The sequence below is a fragment of the Heterodontus francisci genome, chromosome 13 (assembly GCF_036365525.1).
Source record: "Heterodontus francisci isolate sHetFra1 chromosome 13, sHetFra1.hap1, whole genome shotgun sequence".
Classification (NCBI taxonomy): Eukaryota; Metazoa; Chordata; class Chondrichthyes; order Heterodontiformes; family Heterodontidae; genus Heterodontus; species Heterodontus francisci.
In genome coordinates this window covers 65,875,253-65,892,539 of record NC_090383.1, presented here as the reverse complement: position 1 = coordinate 65,892,539, position 17,287 = coordinate 65,875,253, and the positions used below count along the sequence as shown (strand labels likewise).

At 43.2% G+C, this 17,287-nt stretch overlaps 1 protein-coding gene across 1 annotated transcript in view; it reads left to right on the top strand.

Moving 5' to 3' along the window:
* LOC137376798 (echinoderm microtubule-associated protein-like 6) overlaps positions 1-17,287 on the top strand; it is a 741,885-nt gene that overhangs the window by 343,406 nt on the left and 381,192 nt on the right. The window contains exon 10 of the mRNA XM_068045814.1: positions 5,942-6,198. Within this exon, the coding sequence (XP_067901915.1) occupies positions 5,942-6,198 (257 nt within the window). The remainder of the gene's footprint in view (positions 1-5,941; positions 6,199-17,287) is intronic.

The window sequence follows — 17,287 nt, the reverse complement described above, 5'->3', positions numbered from 1 at the left end:
CCCTGGAATGATTCATACAGAATATGGGAATCATTGTTCCAAGAAGGCATCTGAATGTGCTCCATTCTGGAGAATAGGTGCTACTTCACACCTATTATTTTAGTCTTAGCTGCAGACTCAGTCTGTCTACAACAATCTTTGTTAGCTCCATTCCTGAAGATAGGACTTGTTTGCATGGAATGGGCTGTTTTACATTTCAATATGTTTTCCCCAAAGCTAATTCAGATGTGGATAATGGGTTTCATTTTCAACAGACCATTTATTTATTGACCATCTGGGAGGGGTCATCTGACCTCTTTTCCATTTTGTATGTGGCATAAATGTGTCTATATTGTAGTTCACTTCAACAGTTGACTTTTATTTCATAATTACTCTGGTTCATTTCATATTTCATCACTGTTCCATTTCTGAGCGTGACACTGGGTTGGTAGCCAATTTAAATAATTAAGTGCCCAACGGTGGACAGATTGGAGATGCAGCTGGAATCTTTCCAGGGGCAGACAGGCCCCCCATTAAGCCAAAGCCCGGAAGGTACCTAGAGGCAGCTGGCTGGGGTTTTCAGGCCCCCCGCTACCAGAGATGCAGGGATCAGTGGACTGCAGCTGCGTCCACAAGCCGTCCTGTGGAGTAGCTTCCTCTCCACAGGGGTGGCCTGGCAGCTGTGACCGCATCTTAATGTAAAAAAGTAAATATTTCTTCAGAGGGTGCCACAAGATCTAGGTGCCCTCGCAATCCCCATCATGCAGCAGCAGGATGCACCTGTCAGTGGGGCTGCTGTACTTCCAAAGCTGAAGGCTTTCTGATTGGGCCTACAGTCTTAGGAACCCGCCTGCTATCCTTAATTGGATGGCAGACATAGAGGCGAGCAATTAGGAGGCCACCTCCCAGAAGATCATGTGGCGGACGAGTTGCTGGATAGTGCAGGGTCAGGACCCAGAAATGGTCGTGCCCCACGAATATTCTTAAAGGGTATATGATTCCACCCGACAATGAGTTGAACAATTTCAGACCATAACCTCTGCCCCCATTTTGTTTCCTTTTTCTTTGCTGGTTTTGGTTTTACTGTCTTGATTTTCTCTTTTTCCTTTGTTTTCAGACGGCAGGTAGTCACCATTCTGCCATTCACACCTCCTCTCGACACATCTTTTGTTGCTTGACTTGTCCCATTACCACTCGCTTTAGCCTTGCACCACCAACCCTTTTGTCATTTAATCTCTCCTGTATTCCATCCTATCACTGACCTTCCCTTTTTTCCCACCCTCCCCCATTTCACTAATTACACCTGTAACTGTCCCAGTTCTGGTAAAAGGTCCTGAACCTGAAGCGTTAACTCTTTTTCTCTCTCCACAGATGCTGCCTGAACTGCTGAGTATTTTCAGCATTTTCTGCTTTTACTTCAGATTTCCAGCATCCGCAGCATTTTGTTTTTGTATTGATGTTATGCTGAACCTCTATAAAACACTGTTTGGGCCATAACTGGAGTATTGTATCCAATTCCGGACACCGCACTTTAGGAAAGATGTGAAGGCCTTTGAGAGGGTGCGGAAAATATTTACGAGAATGGTTTCAGGGATGAGTTACATGGATAGATTGGAGAAGCTAGGGTTGTTCTTAGAGCAGAGAAGATTGAGAGAAGATTCGATAGAGGTGTTCAAAATCATGAGTGGTCTGGACTGAGTAGATCGAAAGAAATTGTTCCCATTTGTGGAAGGGTTGAGAACCAGAGAACATAGATTTAAAGTGATTAGTGAAAGAACCAAACGTGACATGAGGAAAAATAGTTTTACGTAGTGAGTGATTATGATCCAGAATGCACTGCCTGAAAGGGTGGTGGAGACGGATGCAATTGTAGCTTTCAAAAGGGAATTAGATAAGTACATAAAGGGAAAACCATTGCAGGGCTACAGGGAAAGGGCAGGGGCGTGGGACTAGCTGAATTGCTCTTGTAGAGAGCCGGCATGGGCTCGCCAGGCTGAATGGCCTCCTTCTGTACTGTAACTGTTCTATGATTCTGATTCCTATTAGTTAGCTGACATTCACAACACCAGTCTTCTCACCATCAATTCAGAAGTTTCTGCATTGATTTTGTGCTGTAAAATTTAAAAGGACATTAATCAATGGAAACAGCATTCTATACATGACCACCTTTTCTATAAAATATAAACAGTACCTTTAGATAACCTTTAGATAAATCAGAAAGTGGAGGAAAGGCTTTTGACTATAATACCCTTTATTTCCTATCTGATAAAGTCTTAATTAAAACAGGGGGTACAAAGTGGAGTTTTCCTACAGAGAGGGAGAGTATGAAAATTGGCAACCTTCTGCTTCCCAAATAGCTGGCATCCGACAGCTGCATTGACAGAGAATGAGGCAAAGGATAGCTCAAGAAAATATATATTTTTTTGAATTAGAAGAGGTCCTGATGCATTAGTAATGGGTTATGCCCCAAGGAGTGGAGCACTCGGGTGGGAAATGGAGCAGTTGGGAGGGCAATGCAATACAGTGCCAGGAACCAAAGCAGTTGAGTGAAATGGGAGCTGGGGTTGGGATGGAGCGAGTCATTAGATTCAATTTGAAATAGTGATAGAGTGGGATTGATTTCCTCTTTCTGGCAACTGGGAACAGCAGAGACTCGTCACTCCGGTGAAGCCTGTACAATCAGGAAAGGCAGTATCTAACATATAGATAATTGTGGGAAGGAGAACTTAAGTTGCAGGCGTTTGAAAGAGAGGGCTTCACAATTGTTGGAGCAATTACATTTACAAAAAGGCAAATGTGTGGTTAAGTTTAATGATAATGACATAATTCTTTATGCATTTTTTATATTAGAAACCTTGTGGCCTATAAATCATTCACCTTTCTGACAACCTTTTGCAGGAGTGGGCTGGAAATCAGGCTGGGATCTGGTTTTGCTTGGTCCTAGACTAACAACAGAGATTCTAAGAGCCTGTAATGGTCAAACCATCTGCCTGCTCCTTAGAAGGCCGGCAATAAAAGAAGGCCGGCAATAAAGGAAGCCCCTGGGAGTTCTTACTTCACTTGCGGTATGCTGGTTGCAAAAGGGCTCATGTGGTTCCCCCATCCCTATAGGGAATCAGACCAGGTTTGTGGTTTTGGCCTCATTAAATGGCTAGTTCGTTATTTAAATGCATTCTCAGGAAGCACCTTCTCGTTCTTCCGAGGGAAAGGCCTGAAACCCCTCCTATAGCTCCAGCAGCAGTTAGTGGATTATCCAGCATGTTGGGGCAGGCAGGCGACTGTGATGCACTCTTATTGTTGTGGATGCCTGTAATCAGCATATAAAATAAAAAACCTCACGAACCCTTTAATATCAGCTCGGATAAGCCACAGACATGATCTTGGTATAATTGTAGGCACTCACATTTGCAGGGCTTATACTTGTAGTTCTCTGGCCTCAGGTGATTGACAAACACCAATGCTGATGGAAGTGCTTTGAAATAAAGCTTTTATAAGTTCAGTGGTTCCTCTTCTCCTTGCTAGCTGTTTGCAAACTACTAAATCTTGATTGGTAGGGTTTATACCTACTTGTTTTTTGTTTATTGGTAAGTTCCCTACTGGTTCAATTGTTATTGTTTATTTTCTGAATATGCTATATGAGCCATTCAGGCCGTGTGATATGTGCTTTCTATAAATGTCACTTTCACATCTAACACTTGAACTTTGACGGTGTGAAACTTAGATGTGACAGATGCAAATCTTTTGCTTTTATGAACAGTGCAAAGTTGGTGTACAGACTTTAAAATTAAAAAAAACTAGATACTGGCGCTACAACAGTAAGAATGCATGCAGGACATTAGAGATAAAAAGAAAAATCTGCAAATGTTGAAAATCTGAAATTGAAAAGTTGCTATTAACTTTGCATCTTTAATCTCTATAAAATGGAAATCATCTTAATAAAACTCGCTAAAAGCGCAGGTATGAGCCTGTGGTGATCCTGTTCGCATTTTTATTTTGCTTTCGTTCAGATGGTGATACTGGTGGGATGAATCTATTGTTATACATTTCATTTGCAGAACTTATTAGGAATGGAATAGAATTAGGAATTATATCAATCTTTACAGATTTAACATTCTCAATCCAGAAATTTAAATACCCAAATAATTTATGACAGATTTGTTTAAATGTCTAGCTCATCCTGTAGGAATGTATAACTATAACAAAAAAATAAATAAATGATGACATCATGTCCTTACCAGTAAAGAATGCCACCTGCTTTACTTCTACACTGAGTGTTTAGTGGTAAGACTATGATGATGGCAATTATTTGTGTTACTTAAATTTTGACAATCCAGTTAGTTATGCATGGTAACATGTTTATGCTAAAAACAAGAAGTATAACAACGAGGAAACCTGGCAGAGAATCTGCATTGCAAATTAGTCCAATCTACTGAATTCAGAATTACCAGAATAGATTCCAGCATTGAATTTATTAAGGAAAAGCCTGAAAATTAAAAGGTTTAAATTAATTATTTTACTACTAACTATTTATAAATCCTGATTTCCATTAAAAATCATTTACAGCTTCAAAATATTTCTCTCCTAGCAGATCTCCCCTAATGTTACTCGGGCAATATGCAAGTTTGTAACAAAAGAGGTGTTAGGCGAATTGTGGAAGAGGAACCTGAAATTTGGCAGAAAATGAGGGATAGAGTGTAGCTTTTGTTGCACTGGTGGACTCCTGGAGTCTGTCAGCAGTGGGTGAGAGGTCATGACCTGACAATATTGAAGGAGGTACAGGTCTGGCAGCAGTGGTTTGTAAGTTTCTAAGGGATTGCTGTAAAAATTAATTTGATTCATTCTTGGACATCTGTATGACTGCTGTCTCTCTTTCACTTATGTCATGAATTAGAATGTTTACATTGGTAACTATCAATAAAACACTGGTGTTCATAATCAGAACTGTTTGTTTGCCTGAGTAGCTTTGAAAATTCAATGTTTTTATTATTTCAAAAATAAATTAGAATGAAGAAATATACTTTGTCTATTTGTCTATTTCTCTTTCTGTTGGCTTGACATACTTAAGTTAAAACAAGAATAACATATTTAAATGTTGAATGAAAAACCTATTCAAATTCATTATTTGGTTTGCATTCAACCGTTTTAAGAAATGCATAAACTGAATTATTGTAATACGTAGAGACACAATTTAACTATTTCACTCAGAAAAGTGAATAATAGAATGTTTTAATTTGAGCATAAACATAATCAGCAAAATCAATAGTCTTTCAAAGACAGGGCAGATGTGGGGTTAATCCAATTTGGTAGACACAACAGGGGATTTAAGAGCAGGATGAACAAGAGAAAAGAGTGGGGATGAAAGAGCAGGGAGAGCCAGGCTGCTTGACAGTGCAGAACCAGGACCAAGGCAGGAAGAGGAAGATAATAGGGCAGAGCCCAAAGGGTATCTAAAGCAGCTCGGAGTAGTACAAGATTGGCTGACAGTATAAGGCATGAATGTTTAAGGGGTCCTAAAGTGGTACAGCAATACATTTGCCAGGAAGGTGTAATTACAGTATGACAAGTTTATATAGGCGCTTTTCAATATAATTGTGGACAAAGGAATTTATAATGGAAAAATTGGCACAGTAATTAAGCTCAGATGTACAATCTTTGTTATAGATAAATAAATATATTTGGATTAAATAAAATTAATTGTGTTTGTTATTCATTTTGCACATTTTAAAGGACAATTGGAGAAATGTAAAGAATTGCAGTACTTTCCCTTTATGGTAGTCAGAAGCAAGAACCCATACTGATTTTTTTCTTTGAGATCTAAGGAAATTTATAATGACATTCTGAGTAAGAGTTACCAATTCAGTAGAGATGATCTGTTTGAATGAACATGTTTTATTTTATTGCAAAAATGCTACTGCGGCTGTCAAGTGAAAATACTATGCTACTTTTATCATATTATTTGCAGAGATATGACAGAGGTGGTCCACATTAAAGACCGAAAGGAGGTAATTCATGAAATGAAATATTCTCCAGATGGATCTTACCTTGCTGTAGGTTCAAATGATGGTCTGGTTGACATCTATGCAGTTTCACAGCGATACAAGAAAGTTGGTGAATGCAGCAAATCATCCAGTTTTATTACACACATTGACTGGTCCATTGATAGTAAACATCTACAGGTCAATGATGGTGCTGGAGAAAGACTATTTTACAAAATGCCATGTAAGTACTGATCTTTTTCTCCCTTATTTGAAAATGAATACCATCGCAGATGACATGTTACGGTTACTTTATTTTCATTTCAGTATGTTTAAAGAGTAAAGCTTTTCAGGGAAAAATCAGTGGAAACTGCTCTCAACTCAATAAGTGTTAAATGCATAATGCTAACTGTATTTTTTATTTTATGCAATTCCAACTGGGGGAAAAGACATTACTGGCACTTCTAGCGGGACTATGCAAGCCTACCTGCAGAGTTGTAGCACAGAAAGCTCTGCTGGCCACTTCATACATGGCCCGCACAGTGTGAGTTAGCTGGAGTGGGGCATGCAGGTATGTCCCTTGTGTGCACCTGAAGTTGCTGAAGATGCACGATCATGACTTCACTGACATCAATAATTCAATGCAAGAACGCTAAAATTGGCCAATGAATGAATGTGCAGGCAGTGCCTTTCTTTGTTTATTCATTCATGGGATCTGAGTGTCACTGGCAAGGCCAGCATTTATTGGCCATCCCTAATTTCCTTTGAGAAGGTGGTGCTGCGCCACCTTCTTGAACTTCTGGAGTCCAGGTGGTGTAGGTAGGCTGTTAGGAAGGGAGTTCCAGGTTTTTGACACAGTGACAGTGAACAAGCAATGATATAGTTCCAAGTCAGGATGGTGTGTGGCTTGGAGGGGAGCTTGCAGGTGGTAGCATTCCCATGCATCTGCTGCCCCTGTCCTAGCTGGTAAAGGTTGCGGGTTTGGAAGGTGCTGTCAAAGGAGGCTTGACAAGTTGCTGCAGTGCATCTTGTAGATGGTACACACTGCTGCCATTGTGTGCCAGTGGTGGCAGGAGTGAATGTTGAATGTGGTAGATGGGGTACTGATCAAGCAGGCTGCTTTGTCCTGGATGGTGTCAAGCTGCTTGAGTGTTGTTGGAGCTGATTCATCCAGGCAAGTGGAAAGTATTCTACCACACTCCTGACCTTGTAGATGATGGACAAGCTTTGGGGAGGCAGGAGATGAGTTACTCACTGCAGAATTCCCAGCCTCTGACCTGCTCTTGTAGCCACAGTATTTATATGGCTGGTCCAGTTAAGTTTCTGGTCATTGATAACTGCTAGGGTATTGATGGTAGGGGATTCAGCGATGGTAATGCCATTAACATCAAGGACAGATGGTTAGATTCTCTTTTGTTGGCAATTAATAAATCTGGAATTTAAAAAAGACTAGTCTAATGGTGATCATGAAACCATTGTCGATTGTTGTAAAAACCCATCTGGTTCACTAATGTCCTTTAAGGAGGGAAATCTGTCATCCCTACCTGGTCTGGTCTACATGTGACTCCAAATCCACAGCAATGTGGTTGACTCTTGAATGCCCTCCAAAATGGTCTGGCAAGCCTCTCAGTTTCTCGAGGGCAATTAGGGATGGGCATTAAATGCTGGCCTAGCCAGCGACGCCCACACCCGTTGAACGAATAAAACAAAGGTTATTGTCTGGCACTTGTGTGGTGCGAATGTTACTTGCCACTTAACAGGCCAAGCCTGAATATTGTCTAGGTCTTGCTGCATGTGGGGACAGGCAGCTTCAGTATCTGAGGAGTCACAAATGGTACCAAACACTGGAATAATCAGCTAACATCCCCACTTCTGGCCTAATGATGGAGGGAAGGTCATTGATGAAGCAGCTGAAGATGGTTGGGCCTAGGACACTACCTTGAGGAACTCCTGCAGTGATGTTCTGGGACTGAGATGATTGACCTCTAACAACCACAACCATCTTCCTTTGTGCTAGGTATGACTCTAACCAATGGAGAGTTCCCCCCCCATTCCCATTGACTTTAATTTTGCTTGGGCTCCTTGATGCCACACTGGGTCAAATGCTGCCTTGATGTCAAGGGCTGTCACTCTCACTTCACCCCTAGAATTCAGCTCTTTTGCCCATGTTTGGACCCAGGCTGTAATGAGGTCTGGAGCTGAGTGCCCCTGGTGGAACCCAAACTGAGCACTAGTGAGCAGGTTATTGCTGAGTAAGTGCCACTTGATAGCACTATCAATGACATCTTCCATCACTTTGCTGCTGATTGAGAGTAGACTGATAGGGCAGTGATTGGCCGGACAGGATTTGTCCTGCTTTTTGTGGATTGGACATACCTGGGCAATTTTCCATGTAATCAGAAGATGCCAGTGTTGTAGCTGTACTGGAACAGCTTGGCTAGGGGCACAGCTCATTCTGGAGTGCACGCTGGTATGTTTTCAGGGCCCACTCCTGAAATAACTAATGTTGGAAAGCAGGATTGGCCCTGTTCTTGGGTTATTTAAAGGGCCACTCAACAAGTTGCAGCTGAAGTGCTTTTGACTTACTTATACTCAGCAAAGTTAGTGGAAGCACTATGGTGAGTTGCTGGAAGAGTTTGGAGATTTCTGCTGACCAAGGAAAGACAGCAGATAACATTGCCTTGATTAGGCATAGGGGCAGTGGTTCCAATGCTACTTGCTGTGCAACATGAGAAGAACATGCAGAGGAGGAGGTGGAGAGGGGAATCTGTGAGCAGGGAGAAGAATGAGAGCTTTCTTTACAAGTCCTTACCCTGAGAGGTTCTTCCCAGAGCACCAGATGTACATTGTGATGAGCCAGGACCAGTACCTCGGAAGGCTTCACTTCACTAAGGAGGTAGTGACAGAGTGGTGTCACCTCCTTCACGACAACCTAAAGCTCCAAACCAGGGCAAAGATGGCCCTCCCTCTGGCTGTGAAGATCACCATCACTCTTTTTTGACATCAGCAACGTGTCGCAATTCGCAGTCCACAGAAGCATCTGAGAGATGATAGAAGTGCTCTACAAGAAGAGAGTGGATATGGGTTTGCCAGGATAGCAGGCTTACTGATGGTGCAGGGCACCATCGAGTGCACGCATGTGGCTCTGCGGGTTCCCCACGTCAACAGGGAGCGTTACCCGCAACTGTCAGGGTTACTACTCTCTTAGTGTGCAATTGGTGTGCGACCACATCCAGAAATTAATCGCTGAATGCCCACTATCCTGGCAGCAGCCAAGATGCTTTTATCCTATGGCAATCAGCAATTCCTAATATCTTCGGGCCTCCAAGACGCCATAGGATGGCTGCTTGGTGTCAAGGTAAACCTCCTCCACACCTTTCTCATGACCCCCTTCCGCCATCCCACCACACGAGGTCAGAGGGCCTTCAATGAAAGCCATGGAGCCAATCACAATACTGTGGAGCAAGCCATCAGGCTCCTTAAGCAGAGGTTTCTCTGCTTAGATCGCTCGGCAGAATGGCTGCAGTGCACACTTGAGAGGGTCTCCATATTTGTGGTGGTGTGCTACATCCTATGGAACCTTGCTATTATGAGGACTGAGCCACTACCTCCTGGGCTCCGGAAGCCACCTCAGGAGAAGCAGAAGAAGGAGGAGGAAGGGAGAGACCCATGTGCAACTGGACAGAGCAAGAGGGACCACAATGTGAGGCTTCACTTCAGTTGAAAGGAACTTCCCCACCCAACATGGACCCACTACTCCCTTACAGTAGTTACCATTTCAGACACCCCATGACCAAGTCCCCTTGGCCTACATCACTCAATAAAGGCCAACAGCAAAAAACTTTGCATAACAATTTTGTCCAAGAATACATCAATAATATGAAAAACCCAGATCTTATTGCCCTTGTGCTTCATCTTAGTGACTGTCTTGTGGGTTCCCTTGCTTGGCTTAGTGCTCCGAAGTAGTGCTACCTTAGTGGCTGCAGCATGGCCGGTGGAAGGCTGGTGACTTTCAGTGGTGGACACTGCAGGTGGTCTTGGAGGACGTCCTTGAGAAACTCTGGGCCTTGAGGACCCTGGCTTCTGACTGCACCACCTCAGCATATGTGGTAGTAGAAAAAACAGAAAATGCTGGAAGTACTTAGGTCAAGCAGCATCTGTGGCGAGAGAAGCAGTGTTAACATTTCAGGTCTGTGACCTTTCATCAGAACTGGGAAAAGTTATAAATGTAATAGGTTTTGAGCAAGTGAAAGGAGAGAGGGTGGGAAGAAGAACAAAGGGGAAGGTCTATGATCAGGTGGAGGGCAGGAGAGATTAAATGACAAAATGCAAGGCCAAGGGGAACAGTAATGGGACAAGTAAGGAAACAAAATATGCATCTAGAGGAGGTGTGAATGGCAGGATATCTACCATTCAAATGCAAAGTAAAGGAAATGAGAGAAAAAAAAAAAAACCAGCAAAGAAACACAAAACAAAATAGGGGAAAAGGTTATGATCTAAAATAGTTGAATTCAATTTTGAGACCTGAAGGCTATAAATTGCACAGTTGAAAGATGAGGTGCTGTTCCTCAAACGTCTGTTGAGCTTCAATGGAACACTGTAGCAGGCCAAGAATAGAAAGGTCAGAGTGGGAGGTGATTGGAAGCTTGGGTCACGCTTGTGGACAAAGCTGTTACCCATCTGCATTGCGTCTCTCCAGTGTAGAGGAGACCGCATTGTGAGCAGCAAATACAGCATACTAAATTGAAAGAAGTGCAAGTAAATCAGTGTTTCATTTTGAAGGAGTGTTTGGGGCCTTCAATGGTGAGACCAGAGTTGGTAAAAAGGCAGGTGTTACGTCTCCTGCTGTTTTATGGAAAGGTCTGTAGGAAAGGGAGAGTGTGTTGGAAGTAACTGAGGAATGGACCTGGGTATCACAGAGGGAACAGTCCCTTCACAATGCTGAAAGGGGAGGGGAGGGGAAGATGTGTTTGGTGGTGGTGGTATCATGCTGGTGGTGGCAGAAATGGCAGAGGATGATCCATTGAATAGGGAGGCTGGTGGGGTGTAAGGTGAGGACAAGGGGAACCCTATCGTGGTTTTGGGAGAGAGGGCAAGGGGTGAGAGCAGAAATGTATGAAATAGATGGGACACAGTCGAAGGCCCTGTCAAACACTGGGGGGGTGGGGGGAGGTGAAATCCTTGGTTGAGGAAAAGGATGACATATCAGAAGCGCTAGTATGGAAGGTTGTATTGTCTGAATGGATGTGACTGAGACAGAGAAACTGGGTGAATGGAAGCCGGGCGTGTGTTCCCCTGCAATTTTACCACTTCATCACCCCACCACCCCCCACCTCCGATCTTGTTGTCCTGGGCCTGGTAAAATTCTGCTCCAAGTTTCACTGTCACGAGCACATGCTATGCTAAAAGATGATTTTTAATCTATCGGCTGGAAACTTGAATTAAAATTTTTTAAAGGGTGACTGCTAGCAGCTAAAATGGCCACCGAAATTTGCGTCAATATCCTCTACATTGCAATGTATCGCAAGGAAGTTGAATTGTCTGGCCAGTCCCCTCCAGAACAATGACTTGGGAAGTTTGGAGTGCATCACCTGGTCAGTCCCGATTAACAAGATATTTAAAGGCAAACACTTGGGACATTAAACTGGTGGAGACAAGCCACTAAAAGGTAATCATGTGAACAATGCGACCCTGATTGAGAGAAGGGAATTCCTAGACATGAACTCATTAATTTGCAAGAGGAAATACACACTGAGCCATCATGTGACAGGCCCACCATCTGTGTGTTTTAAGCTGGGTTTTCTCTCCCTGCGGCAGACAGTCTCTCTCTCCCACCCTCTCTCTCTCCCTCTCTCTCTCTCCCACTCTCTCTCTCCCACTCTCTCTCTCTCTCTCTCTCCCACTCTCTCTCTCCCCAGTCCACCTGGCGAGTTTTGAACCCTGCCTGCTGGACATAAAAACCTAAGCCTATCACTGTGGCAGACAGAGACCCCGTGAAGGAACTCATCCACATCACTGTTTCCAGGAGGACCACTGAATCTGCAGCCTGTGTCAGGATGTAAAACTAACCTCTGATGCCTGAACTGCAAGGTGACACTTCTGGCACAATATCTATCTCAACTGGGTAATATAACAGCTGATACTCAGTTCAACCACATCATTATAATGGATTTGGGGTTACACATCGATGGACCTCTGCATCACTAACTGGTATCAGTTCCCATCTTTCTACTCAAGCACTTGGGCATTTCAGATTGGAAGCAGACTGGCATTATCCTAAAAACAAAGATCTCTGCATGTGATTCGTCCATTTCCCCTAATACCCAGTGGGGCTACAAATGCAATAGCAGGCATCCATAGTGCTTACCAACAGTGTGCTAGGTTTATGTAGGACCAAAAGCTTTTAAAATTAGGGATGCATCTCATAGCAGATGCTCACTAGGAGGCCCTGTTTATATTTGCTTGCTTAGTGGTTATGATTTTGTATCAGAGCCACCTAGACCACCCCCTTCTCACCCTTTGGCCTCTGAATGCAAACTTTTCCTCTGGCGCTATGCTTCTTACCCCTACTTTCCCTTGAACATCAGTTTCTTTCTATGCATCAGTAGCATGTAAACATCTTCTCGTGCCCAAGATCTCACCCTACAAAACTCAACAAATTCCCAGCGTGTTATGTGCTATGCATTGGGAATAGCATTTTTATATTAGAATAAACTAACGTCACAACCTGAGAAAGATAAGTTCATTACTGTATAGCATCATGCAGTGTTTCTGGACTTTTGGTCCTAGCACCATATTCAGGATCGCATTATCTGCTTTAATGCATTACAGAACATAAGAACGTAAGAAATAGGAGCAGGAGTAGGCCATTCAGCCCCTCAAGCCTGCCCTGCCATTCAATAAGATCATGGCTGTCCCAGGCCTCAACTCCTCTTTCGGGCTTGCTCCACCTAACCCTCAACTCCCCGAGATTTAAAAAATCTATCTACTTCCTCTTTAAATACATTTAGTGACCTAGCCTCCACAACTCTCTTGAGGCAGAGAATTCCAGAGATTCAACACCCTCTGAGAGAAGAAATCCCTTCGCATCTCAGTTTTAAATGTGTGCCCCCTTATTCTGTAACTATGACCCCTAGTTTGAGATTCCCCCACCATTGGAAACATATTCTCAACATATACCCTGTCAAGCCCCCTTGAAATCTTATATGTTTCAATAAGACCACCTCTCATTCTTCTAAACTCCAATGAATAAAGGCCTAACCTGTTTAGACGTTCTTGATAAGACAACCCCTTCATCCCAGGAATCAGCCTAGTGAACCTTTTCTGAACTGCCCGAGTTTGACCTGATGCCATGAGACTTCATGGGGTCCAGAGTCAATGTTGAGGACTCCCAGGGCAACTCTCTCCCAACTGTGTGTACCGCTACTTCTGCTGGATCTAACTTGCCGGGGGAACAGGACATACCAAGGAATGGTGATGGTGGTGTCAGGGACATTGTCTGTAAGTTATGATTCCGTGAGTATGATTATGTCAGGCTGTTGCTTGACTAGTCTATGGGACAGCTCTCCCAACTTTGGCACAAGCCCCAGATGTTAGTAAGGAGGACTTTGCAGGGTCGACAGGGCTCTGTTTGCTGTTGTTGTTTCCGGTGCGTAGGTCCAGTTTCATTCCTTTTCTTACACTTTGTAGCAGTTTAATACAACTGAGTGGCTTTAGGCCATTTCAGAGGGCATTTAAGAGTCAACTACATTGATCTGGAGTCACATGTCGGCCAGACCAGGTAAGGACCACAGATTTCCTTCCCTAAAGGACAGTAGTAAACCAGATGGGTTTTTACAACAATCGTTTCATGGTCACCATTAGACTCGCTTTTAATTCCAGATTTATTAATTGAATTCAAATTTCACCATCTGCCATGGTGGGATTTGAACCCATGTCCCCAGAGCATTAGCCTTGGCATCTGGATTACGAGTCTAGATTACTTGTCTGGTGACATTACCACTACGCCATTGCCTCTGCATGTTAAATTTACACTGCCTGCTCTTTTAAGTGATTGGCACATGCAGCCAGCACTACCTGCGCTGTTCATTGGTTGCACGCATCAGCAGAGGGTCCAATATTGTAAATAGTTATAACTACTTCTTGCAGCCTGCACCTCTTAAAGGGAAGGTGTATTGTGGCTGCAAGAAGTGATGGGAGCCCTTTGAAAAGTGAATGTGTGTGTGATAATTTGAGGAAGGCCTGAATATGCGAGAGAGTATGCACCAAGATTTTCTGACAATGCACTGGAGGTCATGGTGCAAGAGAAGGAGATATCCTGTATTCGCAGGGGAAAGCATATGAATTGAGGGGTTGAGGACTGATTGATAAAGATTGTTGGTAGGTGAGTGATGGGGGTGTAGTAAATTGAGCTGTGAATCAAGTTAGTGCTGCATTTGATAGGATATGCTATTTGAAGATTGAATTTACTCACTTGACACATGTCTCAGATTGTTAAACTTCTTCCTGCATGGCATCTATGCTCTTGGGACTACACTTCTTGCATTGACCTCCACCAAATATCTATCTGGAGGGTGTTGCAAGCCCCGCACCCACAACTCACTGCTTGCACACAGTGGCAGCTATTCAATCTTGACAGGCAAGCACAAAGCTGTCCTTGCCCTGTTTTGAGACTGCAACTGTGGCTGCGTAGTTGGCATATTTCAGTCACAACCTCTTTCAAGAAGTGATAATATCTCCTGCATTGGTACTGCTGAAGTTGAAGTGAGAGAATTGCTCCCTGAAGACCCTCTGCAGATATGATCTCCTGCTGAGTGCCCTCCTCCTAATCCCTCTTCTAGAAGCTTGTCTTGCTCTGAGTGGTCTTTCTTCATTCTCCTAGTCATGTTCAATTCCCAGAGGAAGCTCTACCTGGCTACCCATATCTGGAAGCAACTTGTTTCAACACATGATTTTAGATGACCAAAATAACTACTTCAAGACCAGTCAGATCATCCCTGTAGAGTATTCAAACTTTAGTCAGGAATAGAAAAGGCCCAAAAACACATACAAGTGCACCAGCAGCCAAGAGAAATAATCCAGTAACTAACTTGTAAGTAGCTCATGATTCCTTTAAATAGCGTAATGGGAGGTCCTTCACTCCATTTAACAATGCGATCAGCTTTGCCAAGTTAAAACAGGGTGTTAGCTGGAGTGTGGAGTTCAAAAAGGCAGCGGTGCCATCAAATCAACATTGCACACTGATTTGTGCCTTAATATTGTTACTCTACATGCTGCTGGTGGTCATTAGGCATGTGCCGCAAACCCCTTTACCAAAATGACATCCTGCGTACTGTTACGACCGAGGCAGGAGGAGTGCACTGTTAATTCAGTCCCACTTCTCCACAGGTTGCAGCATATCAATGTAAATTTTCCCACTTACTGAAACAGCCAATTAGATACTCTTATTTGTCCCCAGAATAAAGCACACCAACCAGGTTTCTTTAATCAACAACAAAATTAACCGTTTATTATCAAACCAAGTCTTAACCAATAATGAAGTAAATCTATATACAAATTGAGATATTAAAGCTCCTTATTTTTCCCTAGCCCTCATGTACATGCACATACATCCAAAAACTGGTTAACTGGGAAAAAGGGATTTTTGTTTACAGCTGTTTCATAGGAGTAAAAGGAATAAAAAAACTTAGACTGCCATCTGAAAGAAAGTTCTTTGGTTTGGCGAAGTGTCCCAATGTCGAATAGTTGGATGCCACTCGTAGACTTTCCAGGTGAGGTTGATGAACAGTCTGTGATGGGTAGGCATTCAAAGGACTGTAGAAGGCTTCACATAGCTCTTCCATCAGGGGTGTAGCAACAGGTGTCAGTTCTCCACATTTGATGCAAAAGTCCTTCTTAAAGATGCAAGGTTCCTGCAAATTCAGCATTTCTTCAATAATGCAGGAGGCAACAGTACCACTTCATACAAGCTTTAGCTTTTCAAGAGCAAGGATTCTTTACAGAAAGGTAATACTTGTCTGGTGGTTCTTCTGACCTCCTGGCAGGTCCAAATAAATTCCAATTGCCTGCTTTGGTCCAAACCCACTGGCTTTTAAACAGTTCAAAATGAAACCAAAACCTTCCAGAAACAGATCACATGCCAAGTAATAAATTCTCTCTTGTCACACAAAGGGTAGCTCTGAAGTCAAACCCCTTGCTGGTTTCCTTGAAATTACCTGGTTTCTAGTATTTGTTTACTGGTCAAAACCAGGAACCTCTCGTTGACCCTGCCTTCCTTCCAAAAGCATCCATAAAGTTAAGCTATCTCCAGATGTCTCAATGTCCACTGAAATCCTTTTCAGTTTAAAAAAATATTGAATGCCAAGTTTTAATACAAAAAATGGAAATCCTTGTAACTGTACTTCCCTGTCATAAGTGTGCACAGGCATCTTGGACCCCATTTGCGTTCCTTATTGCCGGGCAGATAAGAGTGGAACCAAACAATGTCTGTTCCAGTCAGCTGGACAATGGACAAGAGACATTACAGGGGAATGGTATGGTCAACTGTGTCAAAGACTGCAGATAGATCAAGAAGGATGATGAGGGATAGTGCACCATGGTCATACAAACAGAAGATGTCATTTGTGACTTTGATTTCATTGCTATAGTGAGGCGGAAAGCTGATCGGAGAGGTTCAAAGATGCAGTTTTGGGAAAGGTGGACATGAATTTGGGAGGCAATAGCACATTGAGGACCTTGGAAAGGAAAGGAAAATTAGATTTGGGTCAGTAGTTTGCAAAGACCTGGGGGGAATCAAGGGTGGTTTTTGAAATTCAATCAAGGTATTGCATTTTTGGTACCAGTTTATGCATCAGGTTAGTTGTGAATACTGTCAGCACTGAGTCAGCAGTTTGTAGCTTCAAAGCCAATACTTTGATTTGAGCCCACCTAAGCTGAGGGAGTGCACAGCAGCTATGGAAAACAGGTAGGTTTGTCATGGTGGCTACATTTTTTTATTATTCCGTTCTTTCACAAGAAGCTCATTTTGAGGTTATATTCAGTCAGTAGTGTTTGGAGGATGTAATCTGTGGAAGAGGGAAGAAATGTTATATTACTTAAAATCTGCAATTATGTCAGGTCTTCTGGGCGTTAGAGAGCACTATCAGTTTTATGTTTGGTTCACAAAATGGCGGACTGCACGCTGCAGAGCTGCCGCAATCTCCCGTTTGGCAGCTCATTTAAAAAGCCGGGGCGACCCACCCCTCCAAACACGTGGAGGGGGCAGGCTGTCTGACACCAGCAATGACATCAGCTGCCTGTGCGCAGGCGTGGCACCATTTTTAAAGGGCAGCCAA